Source organism: Leucopleurus acutus (genome assembly GCF_964270905.1).
Source record: "Leucopleurus acutus genome assembly, chromosome: 6".
Taxonomy (NCBI): domain Eukaryota; kingdom Metazoa; phylum Chordata; class Mammalia; order Artiodactyla; family Delphinidae; genus Leucopleurus; species Leucopleurus acutus.
Window position 1 is genome coordinate 7,488,245 of NC_139149.1, and position 19,137 is coordinate 7,507,381.

At 44.9% G+C, this 19,137-nt stretch overlaps 1 protein-coding gene across 2 annotated transcripts; it reads left to right on the plus strand.

The window, feature by feature from the left end:
* Positions 1-6,629: 6,629 nt before the first annotated feature.
* On the plus strand, positions 6,630-17,466 carry POLR2D (RNA polymerase II subunit D). Of its 2 annotated transcripts, XM_082841250.1 has the most exons (4): positions 6,630-6,708; positions 8,766-8,946; positions 14,824-14,919; positions 16,229-17,464. In XM_082841250.1, the coding sequence occupies exons 1-4, from the start codon at positions 6,636-6,638 to the stop codon at positions 16,305-16,307; spliced, it is 429 nt and encodes a 142-aa protein (XP_082697376.1). In that variant the 5' UTR covers positions 6,630-6,635; the 3' UTR covers positions 16,308-17,464. The 2 variants fall into 2 exon arrangements, with proteins under 2 accessions (XP_082697376.1, XP_082697377.1); XM_082841251.1 differs by lacking the exon at positions 14,824-14,919 and having other exon boundaries at positions 16,229-17,466.
* The last annotated feature ends 1,671 nt before the right edge of the window (positions 17,467-19,137 follow it).

The following is a 19,137-nucleotide window of genomic DNA, read 5'->3' on the forward strand; positions in this document are numbered from 1 at the left end:
TCAGCCTTTCCTCAGTATGGGGTTCCGTTGGATTGGGGCTCCTCCATGACTAGTGAGAATTCCGTGTGGGTTCAGAAGACCTTGGCTGCAGGTGCCGCTGGTGATTTGCTGCCTGTGTGTTGGCCACTCAGTGGAAGCTGGAATTGATGGTCCGTGAAGGCTTAGCCCACACACACCCCTGCAGCCTCCCCAGATCGAGTAGGTGTATTCCCCTGGCAGTCTGGGCAACGGAGACCAACAAGAAACGTTTTTAGGTTGTTTTAAATTCCTTTTTTTAAACTTCCAGTGTATAGCATACCACGAGTTGATCTCCACCTCCATGCTTCGTAAGTGGACGCCATGTTAGGGTCGAACGTGGGCACCGTGAGTCGTTTGCGGCTCCTGGACAGAGACCCACCTCAAGATCGGAAGCCCTTTGGATGGCGTTGCAGCTCTCATTGCTCAGTTAGCCTCAAAGGTTTTAATTCTCATCCCACTATCAGTTGGATTTTCTGGCACTCTTCCTGCATTGAGTCTCCTGGTATCGAACAGAGCGCTGTGGTGTAGCCTGCAGAGGAATGGACTGGGATGCCCGCGGGAGGTCCTGACGGCATCGCTGCATGCAGTGTCGAGGGAGAGACCTCTTCCTTACCACCCGGCTACCTCACTCCTCTACTGGTGGCAGTGCCTATAGCTGGATCTAGGTTCTCAGAGGGCAGAGGTGTTCAGACGAGCACTTGGGTCGGGCTCTAGAAGGGCACGTCGGCATAGGAGAGAATCCAGGGTCTCTAAGCTGTTTTTCTGTTCCGGCAAACATCCTGAGAGACCTTTAAGCAGAGGAGTTCCTTTTTCTGGTTTGCCTGTAGAAGTGGGAAAACTGTTGCTGTTACAGTCCTTACAGGACTTTAGAACAAAGCTGTGTCATTAAACAAGGTGAATCTTTATCTTGCCTAACATGCCGGGAATCTTTACCCCACCATGGCAGAGTTCCAAATAGCTCATTTTATTCTAGGTCATTCATCCTTTCATGTGGCATATTTCCCTTTCTCGTTGTTGCTGATTCCAAATACCTGTCAGCAAGTTTCTCCTCCCTCTTGCCTATTCTTCACTCGTATGGTGGCAAAGTTCATAGAAGCTGGGGACTTGAAAGACGCTTTGAAAACATGGTCACAGAGGCACTGCTGAAATGATTCACAGGAAGAGGTGGCCACTTGGAAGAAAGGACCCTACGGGTGATACACTGGTTTTCAACAACGTGTTTAGAGAACTCTCGACGCGGATTGGGTGTCAACCCAGTGAACACAATGTTTAGATTTAATTTATTTTTAATGTTTATGTGGTAGTGGTGTGGCTTTCCGAAAATGGGCAGATGTTCAAGTCAAAGGGTCTTTGGGGTTTGCTTCTGCCAGGAACGGGGGAGGGGGAGCAGAGGCACAATCTGAGGAACGACACACGTGCCATTCTAGGCATAGTTGTCTCGTTTCTTGAAGAGATGGGTAAGGGTGAGCAGGTGAGCTCGGCACAGTCCTCTGCTGTTGGCGAGGGTGTGGAACGGGCAAGGGAAGCGCCGGCTGACGTCTGGATGCGCGGGCTGGGCTGCTGCACGCCGCCGCCTTTCCCTCGCGGTGTTCGTGAAAACAGGCTCCCAAAGAGGAAGGTGTTGTTTCGTGATTTCCTGCTGCTGAGAATAATAAATGTCTTGTTGCAAATAAATGTGACGGCAGTTACTCTTAGGTGCCATGGATCGATGTCAGGGTGGTCAGCAGCTCTGGACTAAACCGCCCACCTCCAATTTGTACAACAGTATTGATACATAGGGCTACACTCATTCCTGTTCAAGTCTTCTATGTTGAAAGTTGTGTTTAATTTCTAAAGTTTAAAAAAAGCAAAAAAAATGGTGCTAAACTTTCACCCCTGAGCACGCTCAGTGAGACTGGTCATGCAAGCATTTTCAGTGCCATGCTCTTTCAAGCCTATTTTTTCTCGTAGAAATGTTGCCCTATTTGTCTTCCCCAACGTATAGTATGTTTTTTTATTTTATTGAGGGTGGGGTAGGATACCTGCCATTTAAGAAAATGAACAGAAGATTTTAAAACCCAGGAAATGGGGGGGGGGAAATAGCAGTGCACAAGAATCGGGCTCCTGAAGCCCAGCACCACACTGACGAGGGCTCCGTGGGCTCTCTCCACTTTCTGGAGTGAAGAAGCCTGACTCCCTGCACATTCCCTCACGCCCCCATCCAAGCCCAGCAGTGGAGATGCTCGAGGTCCTCTTGCCTTGGCGAGGGGACTCAGGAGTCGACCGAGGAAAACTTTGGCCCCGTGAGGAATGGCACTGTCAGTGTCTGTCCCGAATGGAGCCTAGTCAGGAAGTGGTCTGGAAGTATACGGTCAAGGTCACCTCCTGAAGATGTATGGCAGGTGGCTCTCAGGAAAAATACTAAGTCTGGATCATCCACGTGGCAGCTTTGCGTAGGGAGATGACAGCTCCGAACTGGAACTGACCTGCCTTCCACGTGCTTGACCACAGCAGTGATGAGGGCGGCCAGTCCACGTAGCGGGAGTGGTGGGTTTGAAGAGAAGGGAAGGTTTTTCTGCTCGGTGTTTCCTTTGTCCCTGGGCTGCTCAAGCTGAACAGTAACCACTGCTTTCAAGGAACCAGCTCCACCTCGGCTGCTTTGGTTCGGAGTTCGTTTCATCCCTAGCTGTGAGTGCCTTTTGGTCTGGAAGGTTGGCTTGTCTCATAATACCCACAGCTGGGACATTCTCTGTAATTTCGAATTGTCCTTGTTCTCCATTAACTAAAAGAGAATGTCTGATCGCTAGAGTTCGTCGGTGTTGGATTGTTTCCACTGTGAGGTTCTTAAACTTTTTCGCTTCATGATATTAAAAAGCAACTCATGTTAGAGACCCTTTCAACGTGAAAGGTTTGTAGTTGAGACATTACATATATTTTATTGTTTATAATAAATATCATCTGTACAAAAGTCCTGGGTGTTAATTTTAATATTTGCACAAGATCTGTTTTCCATGATATGTTAACACCTAAAATTTCACTAACTGTTGATGTTATTTTCTATTGAGATTCTGGAGCCTAGGGAGCTATTTGTTCTTCTTGTTTATTTTCATTCTTATTTCCCTGAAGCAAGAGACTTTGTATGGCCTTCAGTGCAAAGACTTTAGACCAATTCTTTGTATTACACTTGGTTGCCTCTTGGCTATATAACTTCTGAGTGCAAATCATTGAACTCTTTAACAAAGTATTGTAGAGAATAAATCATAATGGGTAAAAATTGTTCTTTGTCTTGCCTCTTTTTTTTTTTTTTGAATAGTAGTAATAGTCATTTAAAAAATTTTTTTTAATTTTATTTATTTTTGGCTGCATTGGGTCTTCATTGCTGCGCGAGGGCTTTTCTCTAGTTGCAGCACGCGGGCTTCTCATTGCGGTGGCTTCTCCCGTTGTGGAGCACAGGCTCCAGGAGCGTGGGCCTCAGCACTTGTGGACGCGGGCTCCAGAGCGCAGGCTCAGTAGTTGTGGCGCCCAGGCTTAGTTGCTCCGCGGCACGTGGGATCCCCCCGGACCAGGGCTGGAACCCGTGTCCCCTGCACTGGCAGGCAGAGTCCCAACCACTGTGCCACCAGGGAAGCCCCTAGTCATTTTATTTTTAAAGACAGCCAACCAGATCATATTTATTCAGCCTGCATGTTTTTGTGTGGTGTTCATGATACCCAATAACCTTGCACTTTTATTTATTTTTTTTTTATGTAATGCCATTACATAAAAATGCCATTGGGTTTTTTGAGCCAACTTTTCTGAACTAAGGTTTGTGAACCCTTTAAAATTTGGATTTTTCTAGAAAGAAGGTTCATAGTTCTCATTAGGTTCTCCAGTGAAACTGACCTTGCCCAGAAAGCTACAACCTGAACTCGGGGGTGGGGGGGATGCTCAAATTTAAGATGTCATTTGGTGAGGTTAACCCAAACAAAGACCCTGGGACGTTGGTGTGGTCTGACCTAAAGGAAAATGTTTCTTGCTTTTGGATGGCCCAGAAAGGATGAGGTGTGTTTGGAGAAAATGGCAAGGAATAATTTTTCAAACCTTACAAACATCCATATGCTGATATTGTCAGTCTTGGTTTAAATTTTTATTTGCAAGGATGTAAAATTTTTTTTTTTTAACATACCCAGTTCTGAAGCCCTTACAACTTGGCCACAGGTATACGCTGTCAGGGTTAGATGATAATTTTGGAAATAGATCACAACAACTGGTTAAACACAGACTTTGGTAATAACTCTGGGCTGTGTGAGAGGAATTCTGTTCCTTCAAGAGAAATTATAGTTCTAGAGATTAGTGTTCCATATTTGCAGTTAAACAGCATGGAATTCCATTTTTGTTTGTTTGTTTGTGGTGGTGGTAAGATATATATAACACAAAATTTGCCATTTTAAACTCATTCTGTTGTCTGAAACGTGAACTAAGCCATGTGGTCAGAGATCGGTGGTTCTTGTGAGACTGAGGGTGGAGGAAGTGCTGTAAAGCTGCTTCCAGATCAATCTAGGGTCTGTGACCTTGGCTTGAATATCTGCCTTTGAAAGGCACTCGCTGGGCTGGTTGAAGAACTTGACCCTGAGCCAATACAGTATAAAGAACCGTAGTAGCTCTTGAGGAGCATAATGACCTCTTTCTCTGTATCCTTCCGTATCTCTCATACCCCTTGCCACTTTCTGTCTTTTATGATGGAAGATAAGTCCAGATCTTGCATCAACTGCTCTTAGTGAGCTCCTTTTGGGGACAGCTCTAGGACTGATTCATCTTTTTAACCTCAGGGCTTTGCACTTAAGTATTTATGATGGTTTTCCTGAATGAAAATGTAGACAAACCAACCTATGAAACATCACTATGTGTTATTTGTTACTCTCCTTTCCTCTCTCTTCACCTGTTGACTTCTCTCCTGCTGTGTGTGTTGGGTATCCGGCTAGCCCTGGGGGCAGCCCATGGTAAGTCCAGTAAGTAGTAGTTGCTCTGTGAAGCCCTGTTGGATGGATAGATGAGAGAAAGGGGCCTACGCTGAGTTCAGGACCATTTCCCACACCCAGCTGCTGCATGTCCCCAGACTCCTCGGGACATCGGTCCACAGCTGTAATGAACTGTGTAGGAAAGCCCTTCAAGGCGGTAATAAGCTCTAACAATACTATATAACCTGCCATTAATTCACCGGATACATTTCTTCTGGAAATACAGATACAAGGCAAATTAACTTTGTGAAAATTATATTTTAAATCAAAGGAATACAAGTACATATTCTCGTCTGGTAATATCCTCATTCATTTACTGTTAACAGAGTTCACATGATACCTAAACGTGGTTCACTCCGGAGCCAAGTAGTGCACTGTGATTATTTCCTTCATTGTACAGCCATCTGTTTTCTCTCAAGTTGGAAACTTTTTCATTTGCTTACTTATCTTTTTTTTTTTTGCGGTACGCGGGCCTCTCACTGTTGTGGCCTCTTCTGTTGCGGAGCACAGGCTCTGGACGCACAGGCTCAGCGGCCATGGCCCACGGGCCCAGCCGCTCCGCGGCATGTGGGATCCTGCCAGACCGGGGCACGAACCCGTGTCCCCTGCACCGGCAGGCGGACTCTCAACCACTGCGCCACCAGGGAAGCCCCTCTTTTTTTTTAAAGTTTATTTATTTATTTATTTATTTATGGCTGCATTGGGTCTTCGTTGCTGCCGGCGGACTTTCTCTAGTTGCAGCGAGCAGGGTCTACTCTTCGTTGAGGGTGTGCGGGGCTTCTCGCTGCGGTGGCTTCTCTTCTTGCGGAGCATGGGCTCTAGGCACGCGGGCTCAGTAGTTGTGGCTCATGGCCTCTAGAGCGCAGGCTCAGTAGTTGTGGCGCACGGGCTTAGTTGCTCCGCGGCATGTGGGATCTTCCCGGACCAGAGATTCCAGGGATTGAACCCGTGTCCCCTGCATTGTCAGGCGGATTCTTAACCACTGCGCCACCAGGAAAGCCCCTGCTTACTTTTCTAAGTATCATCCAAATGTTCCAACAGGCCTCTCAATATCACTATCCACATGTTGAGAATTATTGGAAAAATCCCACTACAAATCAAACATTTTAAATGCTTAAGGCATTGCAAGAAATTACACTGTATGTTTTCGGAGTCACCTACCCAGCTTCCCATCAACGACAGTTCCTTGGGTCGGTCAGCGCGTTACTGTATCTCATCTAATCCTTCCCTACGCCCTGGGAAGCAGGTATCGTCATCCACACTTCACCGGTGAGTTAGCTGAGGCTCAGAAAGGTCAAGTGACCAGTCTCCACGACGCGCGGCGAAGGGCGTACTGGAGAAGAGAAGGACGGTTTCTCCGGAAGCGACCAGCGCAAGATGCCCCTCGGCCCTCCGGGAACCCCCTTGACCTCTCGCGGCTCTGGCCGGTCTCCGCTTCCTTAAGGGAAGCGCAAGGACGCTGCAAGTCCCTCGGCCCCGCCCGCCCCGTCGGGGTCCCGCCCACCCACCGAGACCCCGCCCACCACCACGACCCGCCCATCCCCAATGGAGCCCCGCCCCATCACCAAGACCACGCCCCTTCCTGGTCGCGGCTCAGCGCTTCCGCTTCCGGCGGTGTGGGCTGCGGTGCGCGGCAAGACGATGGCGGCCGGTGGCAGTGATCCGCGGGCTGGCGACGTAGAGGAGGACGCCTCACAGCTCATCTTTCCCAAAGGTGCGGCCTGGGGCTGCCGGACTGCCCCCGTGGTCCTGCGTGGTCGCCGCAGGCCTGGGCAGGAGCGGCGAAGGGCAGGGAGGAGGGGGATGCGGGCCGGCAGGGCAAGGTGCCGCGGGAGCGGGCCAGCCGGAATCCACGCCTGCAGCCCTGGAGCCGTCGGCGCCCAACTCCACACTGCCCCTGGGCGGCCTCTTGCTCCTGTTTAAGTAGTTTGTTTTATCCGATAAGCTGTGAAGTGCTGGAGGGATGTGTCAAAGATAAAGCTGGCACTAAAGGGGAAAGGACAGATTTTAATCAGTAATATACTATTGCAGTGGGACAGAGAGTCAAGCGTGGACTCATCTAAACTTCGATCTGTAGAGGTGACTGGGCATATTAAAGGGAGAATGAAGGAATAAGGAACGGAGTGAGCGGGGCCTCAGGGTCGGGGAAGTGAAAAATTACGAAAAGCGGGAAGCGGGGGGTTGGTTGGTCCATTTGAAACCCCTTTGGATTTGTTAACTGGCGTTTAACTCCTACCCTCCCACACCCCTCGCTCTGGGCTGGGACACAGGGGCCCTGTCTTCAAGTGTTGGCTGGAACAGTTATTTTGGCAGCCTTCAGTTTTCATAAACAGCCACTGTAAAGGGCTAGAGTCATCCCAGGGATGCGGCCTGGAGCTATTAGAAATCTTGTTAGTGTTTTAAATACATTTATTTTATTTTTTATTTATTTTTGGCTGCATGTGGGCTTTCTCTAGCTGTGGCGAGCGGGGGCTGCTCTTCGTTGCGGTGCGCGGGCTTCTCATTGCGTTGGCTTCTCTTGTTGCGGAGCACGGGCTCTAGGCGCGCGGGCTTCAGTAGTTGTGGCACGTGGGCTCAAGAGCTGTGGCACACGGGCTTAGTTACTCCGCGGCATGTGGGATCTTCCCAGACCAGGGATCGAACCCGTGTCCCCTGCATTGGCAGTCGGATTCTTAACCACTGAGCCACCAGGGAAGCCCTCGTCGAGTTTCTGTGGACCAAAGTTGAGTCCTTGGGGAGAAGAGGGCGACAGGAAAGAGCCTGGAGTTTGGTCAGGGAGAGAATCTTTGTCAGATGGCTGGGAGTAAAGCACATTTTGCTATCAGAGAACTTCCTCTTTGCAATGTGATGTGCTTAATTTGTAATTTAAAAACCCAAAATAAGTAGAAAGCTTAAGATTTTAAAGTATCATATCTTACAGGTACTGGAAAACACAAAATAAGTGGGGGAAGCCTTAACAGTACCCTTCTTTTAAAAAAAATTACTATATCCACAGTAAAACATGAAATTCCACACCTTTTCACCCAGAGGAAACGACCGTGAATAGTTTAGTGCTTATGCTTCCAAACTGTGCTCATTTATAAATATATACTTATACACTTTATTCTTTGCAAAAATAGAATTATGCTATAGAAATCATACAGCTTTTTAAAAATTTGATGATATATTGTGTAGAACTGTTCTATTCTTTCAAAGGGCTAGGTAGTACTTAATGGTTGTACCATAATACTATTTATCTGTTGATAGACATATAGGTTGCTTCTAGTATTGTATTTTATAGACTCAAGGTGTAATACTCCCTTCCATAGGATAGCTTCATGGAAGTTTTGGGCATAATGGAAATATATGTTTGTTTTCTTTTTTATGGTGTAATAACTAAGAGGGAGATGGTTTTCTTAATTTCATGATAAAGTAAACCAGTTTTTCATATTTAGGTTTTGTCTAGGTACTTTTTATTTAGGTTTTTGTTTGTTTATTTGTTTTTTAAATGCTGTACAGTTAGAATTCCCTGGCAGTCCAGTGGCTAGGACTCGGTGCTCTCACTGCCGGGGGCCCCGAGTTCAATCCCTGGTCGGGGAACTAAGATCCCACAAGCCACGCGGCATGGCAAAAAAAAAAAACCTGAAAAATACTGTACAGTTGTGGGATATTGAAGCCTCTGGATTTCTGCAGGGACAGAGACTTGCTGATAGTCTCAAAGGCAAAAGGAACGTTTAGAAGCTGACTTTTGGAGGAATATTTTCAGCTGACATTTATGCTTCTCACAAATAGAGTTTGAAACAGCTGAGACACTTCTAAATTCAGAAGTTCATATGCTTCTGGAGCATCGAAAGCAACAAAATGAGAGTGCAGAGGATGAACAGGAACTTTCTGAGGTCTTCATGAAAACTTTAAACTACACAGCCCGTTTCAGTCGTTTCAAAAACAGAGAGACCATTGCCAGTGTACGTAGGTGAGTGCTGAAAGAAAGTTTTATTAATCCAGACTATTAGACATCTGCACGTAGAATGCTGTTGCCACCTCCCCCGCTCCTCCCCGCCACCCCGTGGGCATCATCTGTACGATTAATGTAAGTAAAATAATGTCTTCGTCAAAATTTTGAAATAGCTTGTATGGTCAAAACCCTCCTTGGCCACCTTTTGCTGTACCCCAAATCCCAGTTACCTCCCTGCAGAGTGACTACTGTCAGAAGTCTGTTGTTAGCCCTGCAGAGCTTGTTCCATACATTGGCATACACACCATAAACACACAGCATTGTTTTATTTTGCTTTTTTTCTTTTTTTTAATAAAGTGGGTTTATTTATTTATTATTTCCCTGATGTGTCCTAGAGATCTTGCTATGTTAATAAATATAAATCAGGAGCATTCTTTCTGGATCTTTGCTTGACCATTCAAAAGGTGACCGGCTTTTAGCGTTTTTTCCTAAGGCATTGCTTCTCAAATTGGTTGGATGTGCTCTGGGAAACAGTGAGGTGCTGGGGTATATAGGAGGCCCCAGGGAAAACAAGAGCTGTTTTAGCATTTCTTTGATTTCTTCGAAGATGAACATTATCTCACGTGAACTAGATAATCATTTGATGTTCTGATATAATTTGAGCCACTAGAGAAGTCCATTTTTATAAACTGGGTGTCATCAGTGTTACTTGGTGGTATGGTTTAAAACATTTCTGCATTAAAGCAAACAGATACCAGTGTATTGTGAAGTAAAACAAATGATATATATGATCTCTTTTTTCTAATACTTTAGTTGTATTTATTTTTATTATTATTTATTTTGGCTGCACCACGCGGCATGCGAGATATTAGTTTCCCGTCCAGGGATCGATGGAACCCGTGCCCTCTGCACTGGGAGCTCGGAGTCTTAACCATTGGACCACCAGGGAAGTCCCTGAATTATTGAAATAAATCATGAGACTTAAATCCTTGCAGTTGCAGAAAGTCATTTGTGCCAATGCCCCCGAGTTGGTTGTGGGTACTTGTTTGCTCTACTCTGGTGAAATGTTTGAGAAGTACTGTCCTAAGGAAAAGCAAGTGGACAAAAAGATGTATATATGCAAATATTCTTCAGAGAGCTATTAATAATAGTCACAGTTTCAAAAAAAACTAAATATTCAACAGTAATTAAATAAATTGTGGTAAATCCATTTGATGGACTACTATATATTTTTTGTTTGTTTGTTTGTTTGTTCTTTTCGGTACGCGGGCCTCTCACTGTTGTGGCCTCTCACGTTGCGGAGCACAGGCTCCGGACGCGCAGGCTCAGCGGCCATGGCTCACGGGCCCAGCCGCTCCGCGGCATGTGGGATCTTCCCGGACCGGGGCACGAACCCGTGTCCCCTGCACCGGCAGGCGGACTCTCAACCACTGCGCCACCAGGGGAGCCCTGGACTACTATATTGTCATTGAAAATTATGATAGAAAATGAAATTGAAGGATGTTCACATAATTTAGGTGTGCAGAAAATGAAGTGATAAAGCTGTATATGAAGTATAGCCTGTTCTGAAAAGTGTGGGTGTATGCATGGGGAAAAGATTACGTACAAAACTGCAAAGTGTTGAACCAAAAAGATGACTTGAATAAATGAAGGTGGACTTAAACGTTCACGAATAAGAGGTCTTAATACTGTAAAAATGTCATTTCTCCTCAAATTAATGTATACATTTAGTGCCATCCTAAATCCTCAAGGTAATTGATATATATTCTCAAATACGCTCGGAACTTTGTAAGTAGGATTTTGGATGACAGTGCATTCATTGTTATACCATCTTGAACATCTGTAATTTGTTTTGTGGCTGTTACTGTTATTCCACTGATAAAGCATAATTTGCCGTATAATTCAATTAAGATGAGGTGGTAATAGATCATTATAAATAAACATACAGTGGCTGAGGCAAGGCACCAATCACCTGAATCCTACCAGTGAGCAGCACAGGCTCCCTAAGTGGCGCCAAGAAAAATATATCCTCTGCTGTGAAAAATAAATAATACTAAGTTAATTAATGAACGCCCCACCCAAAGATCTAAAATTTGTAAGAATGGTCAGAAAAACTTTTTTTTTTTAATAAATATATTTATTTATTTATTTATTTTTGACTGTGTTGGCTCTTTGTTGCTGTGCGCAGGCTTTATCTAGTCGTGGCGAGCAAGGGCTACCCTTCGTTGCGGTGCACAGGCTTCTCATTGCGGTGGCTTCTCTTGTTGCCACGTGTGGGCTCTAGGCGCTTGGGCTCAGTAGTTGTGGCTCTTGGGCTCTAGGCACGCAGGCTCAGTAGTTGTGGAACACGGGCTCAATAGTTATGGCTCACAGGCGTAGTTGCTCCGTGGCATGTGGGATCCTCCCGGACCAGGGCTTGAACCCATGTCCCCTACATTGACAGGCGGATTCTTAACCACTGCGCCACCAGGGAAGCCCCAGAAAAACTTTTAAAAAGAAAAAGGAAGGGGAGTTTGCCCTACAAGCTGTTAAAATACATTAAAAAAGTGACAGTAATGAAAATAGTGACACTTTGGCCTGAGAATAGATAGATGATTGGGGCAGAATAGAAAATTCAGGAACAGATACAAATCCAAATCTATTATGTTTTATATGAGTCCAGTGTATGGCAAAGATGGTACTGTAAGTTACTGGGAAAATATTTTTAAATGAAGTTGTAACTCTGTATACCTTATACCAAAATAATTACTGAAGGAATTAAGGATTTAAATGTAAACTATGATGCATAAAAGTGCTATGTGATAACTTGAGTGAATATACAGTTTTGGCTGTACTTAGCAGGACTTTAAATGAGGGGAAACTTGATGGACTATAGCTGGCTGTAAGCTTTGCAAGGGCGAGGACTTGATTGTATTCATCATTGTAGGCACTAAATAATTCTTAGTTGAGTAAGTAAATGAATTTACATAAATATCTTTAAATAAAGTGCCATAAGTAAAATCTAAGTATGAATAAACTGGGAAGAGGATTGATATCCTTAATGTTAAGAGCTCTAACAAATAATTAAGAGATGACACCCAGTTTATAAAAATGGATTTAGGGGCTTCCCTGGTGGCGCAGTGGTTGAGAATCTGCCTGCTAATGCAGGGGACACGGGTTCGAGCCCTGGTCTGGGATGATCCCACATGCCATGGAGCAACTAGGCCCGTGAGCCACAACTACTGAGCCTGCGCGTCTGTAGCCTGTGCTCTGCAACAAGAGAGGCCGCGATAGTGAGAGGCCGGAGCACCACAACGAAGAGTGGCCCCCGCTTGCCACAACTAGAGAAAGCCCTTGCACAGAAACGAAAACCCAACACAACAAAAATAAATTAATTAATTAATAAAAATAGATTTAAGGGCTTCCCTGGTGGCGCAGTGGTTGAGAGTACGCCTGCCGATGCAGGGGACACAGGTTCGTGCCCCGGTCCGGGAGGATCCCACATGCCGAGGAGCGGCTGGGCCCGTGAGCCATGGCCGCTGAGCCTGCGTGTCCGGAGCCTGTGCTCCGCAACGGGAGAGGCCACGACAGTGAGAGGCCCACATACTGCAAAAAAAAAAAAAAAAAAAAAAAAGGATTTATTAGTCTCTAATGACTTGATTTATGTCAGAACTTCAAATGACTATCTAATTCAAATGAAATAATGTTCATCTTCTAGGAAATCAAAGAAATGCTAAAATAGCTAAGTAGGTTTAAAAAGAATGGGAAACCTGGGACTTCCCTGGTGGTCCAGTGTTAAAGAATCCGCCTTCCAATGCAGGGGACGCGGGTTCGACCCCTGGTCGGGGAACTAAGATCCCACATGCCACGGGGCGGCTAAGCCTGCGCGGCACAACTACTGAGCCCGCACGCCGCAACTACTGAGCCCATTTGCCTCAACTAGAGAGAAGCCTGCGTGCTACAAACTACAGAGCCCGTGCACCCTGGAGCCTGCGTGCCACAACTAGAGAGAGAAAAACCAGCATGCCACAGCTAGAGAGAAGCCCACATGCTGCAATGAAGAGCCCACGTGCCACAACGAAAGACACTGCCATGAAGATCCTGCGTGCTGCAACGAAGACCTGACGCAGCCAAAAAAAAAAAAGAATGGGAAACCTAGTGTAAGAAGTAGGGGAAACAGGCACCATCTTTTATTGCTGGTGGCAGTGTAGTGTATATTTGTAAAGCCCTTTTAGGGCACTGTCTCTCAGAAAGAAGCCATCCAGTTATATCGTATCCTTTGACTGAATAATTCTGCTTCCAGGAATTTATCTTTAAAGCACAAAGTAATCAATCAAGTGCACAAAGAAGTATACATTTACAATGATGTCTAGAATGATGAATAATTGGAAACAACAGAAATGTTCAACAGCAGGAAATTTGATATATAAATTTATGGCACAACCTTTCAGTGCAATGCCATGTTCAAGGTAAAGTTATGTGTGCACTAATATGGAAAACAGCTTCTGTATTGTTGAGTGAAAAAAGGCCAGTTACAGAATAACATTTGTTATAATTCCTTTTGGGGTTTTGTTTTGTTTTGTTTGTTTATTTGTTTTTAATTATGGAAAGGGTGGGTGGACTCTCCACGAAAATGTTGACACTGGTTATTTCTGGGTAGAATTTCAGGTTATTTTCCCATGTTGGGGTTTTGTAGGGGGTTTTTTGGTATTTTTTATAAATGAACATGTGTTCATTTTACAACAGATCCCTCCATATAATACATACACTACATTATGAACCTCTGCCTGTGTAACTAAGTTTACAGTATTTTCTTTACAAAATGGAAATAGCTTTATTAGGTGACGAAAAGTTACAAAACAGAATGAGTGAGTTTGTATTCTAAAACATAGAAAGATGTTTGGAATGGCATACTAATATGGTAACATTGATTTTGTTTAGGTAGTGACTTTCATTTTTCTGTCTTTATTTTCTCAATTTTGAACAATAACTAATAGGCTTGTAGTCAAGTGGTAAGGACAGGAAATGTTTATTGCTGAACAGATAATTAAGGTCCTCTCTGAAACCAGATTTACCATGGACGGCCTCTGTTTTAAGAAGTCGATGTGTGAGAATCCAGGATATGATTTGTATTGATGATGTTCTTTTTTACAGTTTGAACTAGAAGTACATTTAAAATAAGATGCAGTTTATACATAGATTTGTACAAAGTAAGATATGCTTGTATTTGTTTATTTTTTAGATACTTTTTTTTTTTTTTTTTTTTTTTTTTTGCGGTACGCGGACCTCTCACTGTTGCGGCCTCTCCCCTTGCGTAGCACAGGCTCCGGACGCGCAGGCTCAGCGGCCATGGCTCACGGGCCCAGCCGCTCCACAGCATGTGGAATCTTCCCGGACCGGGGCATGAACCCGTGTCCCCTGCATCGGCAGGCGGACTCTCAACCACTGCGCCACCAGGGAAGCCCTTAGATACATTTAAAAGAGAATTTTCTTCAAGTCAAGATGCCTGGTAGATGGGGGACATCTGACATCATGTGTTTGACATAAAATTAATAACAAAGGAAGCAAAGAACAGTGGTAGGAAGAGCAAAGAGCAACAGAATAAATTCTCGGGGGAAAGCTTGTATAGTCCTCGAGGTACATAGCAGTTTCTCAGAAGTTATCATCGCAAGCATTCTCTGCGTTGGTGTGCTCGCCTCGCTTTCGCTGTCTCTGCCTGATTTCGTTGTAGCTTCCTGTTCTCCAGGAAGAGGAACAGGAAGTGATTTGAAAGTGGGGTTTTGCAGCAAACCTAACCATGATGGGAAGATTGCAAGTGCTTTATTTTTCCTCTTCCTTGCTAGCTACATTTGATGCCCTTTTTCCTACTCATCATTGTTTGATTTTGTTTGTCTTGATTTTCTTCCCTGTGATCAGCTTGCTGCTCCAGAAGAAGCTTCATAAGTTTGAGTTGGCCTGTTTAGCCAACCTTTGTCCAGAGACTGCTGAGGAGTCCAAGGCTCTGATCCCAAGGTTAGGACTGGTTGTGAAAAGCTCTGTGTGTATTGGATAAATTCTTACAAGTAGAATTACTGTGTCTAAAAGCTGTGTGCATTTAAAATCTAGATAGATATCACCAACGTTGGATGGGTGCCTTTGTAATGAGATTGATGGTTTTATAGCACACCAATTGTTGGCAAAAATGTGAAACAGCTGAAACTCTGGTATACTGATGATAGGAGTGCAAATTAGTATGGTCACTTTGGAGAGCAGTTTGGCTACATCCAGTAAAGCTAAAGATGAATATACCCCATGACCCCAAAATACATTCCTGGGTACGTGTCCTAAAAGCAACGCATATGTAGTTTAAAAGAAGACATGTATTCCAATGTTTATTGCTGCATTGTTAGTGATAGCAAAAACTGGACAACAGTCAAGACTGGAGAAATAAATCATTGTATGATCATATAATGTTTATTATATAGCAGTGAAAAAACTAGTGAACTAGGACAACGTGGAATAATGTCAACAAATCCCAAATTGAATTTTGAGTGAAAAAATTGCAGAAGGATATATACAATACGATGCCATTTCTTTTTTTTTTTTTTTTTTTTTTTTTTCGGTACGCGGGCCTGTCGCTGTTGCCTCTCCCGTTGCGCAGCACAGGCTCCGGACGCGCAGGCTCAGTGGCCATGGCTCACGGGCCCAGCCACTGCGCGGCATGTGGGATCTTCCCAGACCGGGGCACAAACCCGTGTCCCCTGCATCGGCAGGCAGACTCTAGTTTAAAACCAGTACTGCATATTGCTTATAGATACATTTACATATACTATAATAAATATTAATATAAAAGTACATGTAGGGATGATGAATACCAAATTTAGGATAATGGTTACTTCTGGGGAAGGAAGAAAAGGAATTGGAATAGGGGAGCACACACAGAGCCATCGATTTGTGTCTGTCATATTTATTAAAGAATCAAGGGGAGAGGGAATTCCCTGGCGGTCCAGTGGTTAGGACTCCGATCTTCTACTGCAGGGGGTCTGGGTTCAATCCCTGGTCGGGGAACTAAGATCTTGCAGGCCACACAGTGTGGCAAAAAAAAAGGGAATCAGGTGGGGATAACTTTTAAAATGAGCTTATTTTCTATACCTTTTATATGTTTGAAATACTTCATAATGTTTTTTAAAGGAAAGAAGTAAGAGTTGAAATGTAAAGGTGTCAGCGTTTAGGGGTAAGCGGAGAGGTGGGCCAGTGGTGCTCGAAAATTAGCACGCACGAAAGAGGAGGGCGGGGAGCACTGTTGCTGCGACACTCACTTTTTTTGTTTTCCTTCTTGTAGCCTGGAGGGGCGGTTTGAAGATGAGGAGCTACAGCAGATTCTTGATGACATCCAGACCAAGCGCAGCTTTCAGTATTGACCTCCAGATACCACTGCTGCTGGGGGAGCCACATCACATCCCCAGCACAGCGCCGCTGGCCCAGGATCCAGGGCTGGCTTGCACGGAAAATCTATTGCAGAAGACACTTGGGCTTCCTTTGGATAGAACAACCCAGTGCTTGGTCTTGGTTTAGGTTGCTGTTTCAGGCTCGACCGTTGGACGCTGATGGCCAGCATAACCTTGGAGAGGCCTTGCAGCGGCTGCCTGAGCTTGCCTCTGGGAAGGGTGAGGTGGGGTGATGTGCATCTAAGCCACACTGCGGACGCCTCACATCACGGTCTTTGGCCCTTGTGTTATTTTTGATTCCTACTATTTCATGTTTTAATTTCAGTGTGTTCATAGTTTTTGAAGCTATACTAGAACATGTAAAACTGGTATGGGAAACAGTCTCACCTAAATGCAAAAAGAGCAATTAAACGAGACCTGTATCGTTGTTTGAAATTCTTAAAGAGAGGATGATAGCACCTTGGCGTCATTGTGCTTAACCAGGAGACAGGGAAGAGGCTGCCGCGAAGAGTAGTTACACCTGAGGGTAACTGCTGAGTGCTGTGGGGCACACAGCCTTGAGATGGACAAGTACTGTGCCTTTCTTCTTGGGTTGCTGCACAGCATAGATTTGGAGTAAGTGGTCTTTAAGCACTTACTTTGTCACTGCCGCATTCAGATTTTTCCTTCCTGGGCCAGATGTGAAGGAGTGAGCACTTCATAGTGTCCTCATATGGGGCATCGGGTCCAAACCTCTGGCCTCCTGCTTAGCAGCAGGTGTTCTGGGATGGAGGAGACGTGGGAGGAGGGCACCTGCCACTTCCCGAGCCACTACAGTGGCCTCACTCCATCCGAGGCTAGTTGCGGAGAAAACACTTTAATTACTAAACACTGCAGCTCTGAATTTTCTGAAGGGAAATATGCCTGTTTTCTTCACAATTCGGTGATTTTTCTTTGAGGCACTTGTTGGCTCCGAGTGAATTCATGGTCCGGAGAAAAGGCTGGGGAAAGAACAAAGCTGCCTTTAAAAGTCAAGGTGGTTTTATGTCAGCTGCTGACTAAGGCAAAAATAAAATTTCTGTAATAAAGTCTTTCAGTTTCTGAAATGACATGGTTTCTGAGTCACCAATATTCTTGATCATTATTTGAAGGAAATGTCATTCATACTCAATTAAAGAAGCATTTGAGGAAATAAACTTTTCATCCTTGGGCAACTTTACTTCTTTGAGACTCAGTGTTCTCAATTGTAAAATGTGGATAATAGTTTCTAGTCCACAGATGTTTTTAAAGATTGAATGAGAAAATTATTAAAAAGAGCCTATTGGTGTCTGACATACACTATACTCCAGTAAATGTTAGCTGTTATAGTCAGCTTGCTTTGTAGAAATTAGTGCAAGGGGGACTTCCCTGGCGGTCCAGTAGTTAGGACTCTGCGCCTTCACTGCCGAGGCCCCTGGTTCAATTCCTGGTCAAGGAACTAAGATCCCACGAGCCATGTGGCACAGCCCAAAAAAAAAAAAAAAAGAAATTAGTGCAAGGAATTGGTAGCATACCCACTGGTACTGGCATCAGACTATGAAAACAAACCCAACTGCCTTACTCAAAGTCTGCAGAATTATCTTTTAAGAGAGTCAGTTCCATGGTTGGCACCAGGCAATGAAACAAAAAGAACAGGCCTGGATGGCAGACCCGAGCTGTAATCCAGGCCGCGTGTGCTCGGTGGCAGGAGCAGGGCGGTGCTACCTCCTCCACCGGGTGCCCGCCTGTGAGCCACCTGGGAGTATTAAGCTGTGCAAAGTGCCCGGCATATAGTTAGGCACTAATAAATGGCAGGTAGTAAGGCAACTAGAAGCAGTTTAAAACAACAACAACTCATACTGGGGGATTACATGTAAAAGCAGCCTCATGCCATGTTACGGACTCAAAGCCTGGTCTGTGCCTTCTGGTCAGGGTTCTGTCTAGGCCTGGACAGCAGCTCACTGTCCAGTGAACAGGAGGCCCTGCAAAATCTTTAATCATCTGTGAAACATCGTTAGACTCACTGCACCGTTTGCAAAAGCAGAATTCAAAACAAAGATGTCGTAGGGGCTTCCCTGGTGACGCAGTGGTTGAGAATCCGCCTGCCAATGAAGGGACACAGGTTCGAGCCCTGGTCTGGGAGGATCCCACATGCCACGGAGCGGCTGGGCCCGTGAGCCACAACTACTGAGCCTGCGCGTTTGGAGCCTGTGCTCCACAACGGGAGAGGCCGCGACAGTGAGAGGCCTGCGCACCGCAATGAAGAGTAGCCCCCGCTCACCACAACTGGAGAAAGCCCTTGCACAGAAACGAAGACCCAACACAGCCAAAAATAAATAAATTAATTAATTAATTTTTAAAAAAAGATGTCATGTTGTCAAAGCCTCACTTCACCAGAAAGCTACATTAACCAGAAAAGCTTTTCTGAAAGCTCTCGTCATCTTGGTTTTATAAAAATGTATTAAACTTGAGTCTTGAAAAAGCATTACTGGATGGGGCTTGAGCACAAGCCGTTCTTATTAAAAATTATTGTTTTAAGCTTATTTCTAAAACCATTGAAGCCTACACAAAGACTTCTGTGTGAATAATCATTGTGGCATTATTCATAATAGCTGAAAAGTGGAAACAATTCCCATGTCCACCAGTTAGTGATTTGGTCAGCAAAGTCTGATACAGCCATACAGTGGAATACTTTTTAGCAATAAAAAGGAATGAACTAAAAAAACAAAACCCCGAAGCATTGAAGCCCACAGGATATGCCAGTGGGGTGACATTTTTTCAATTTTTTATTGTGAAAAATTTTAAG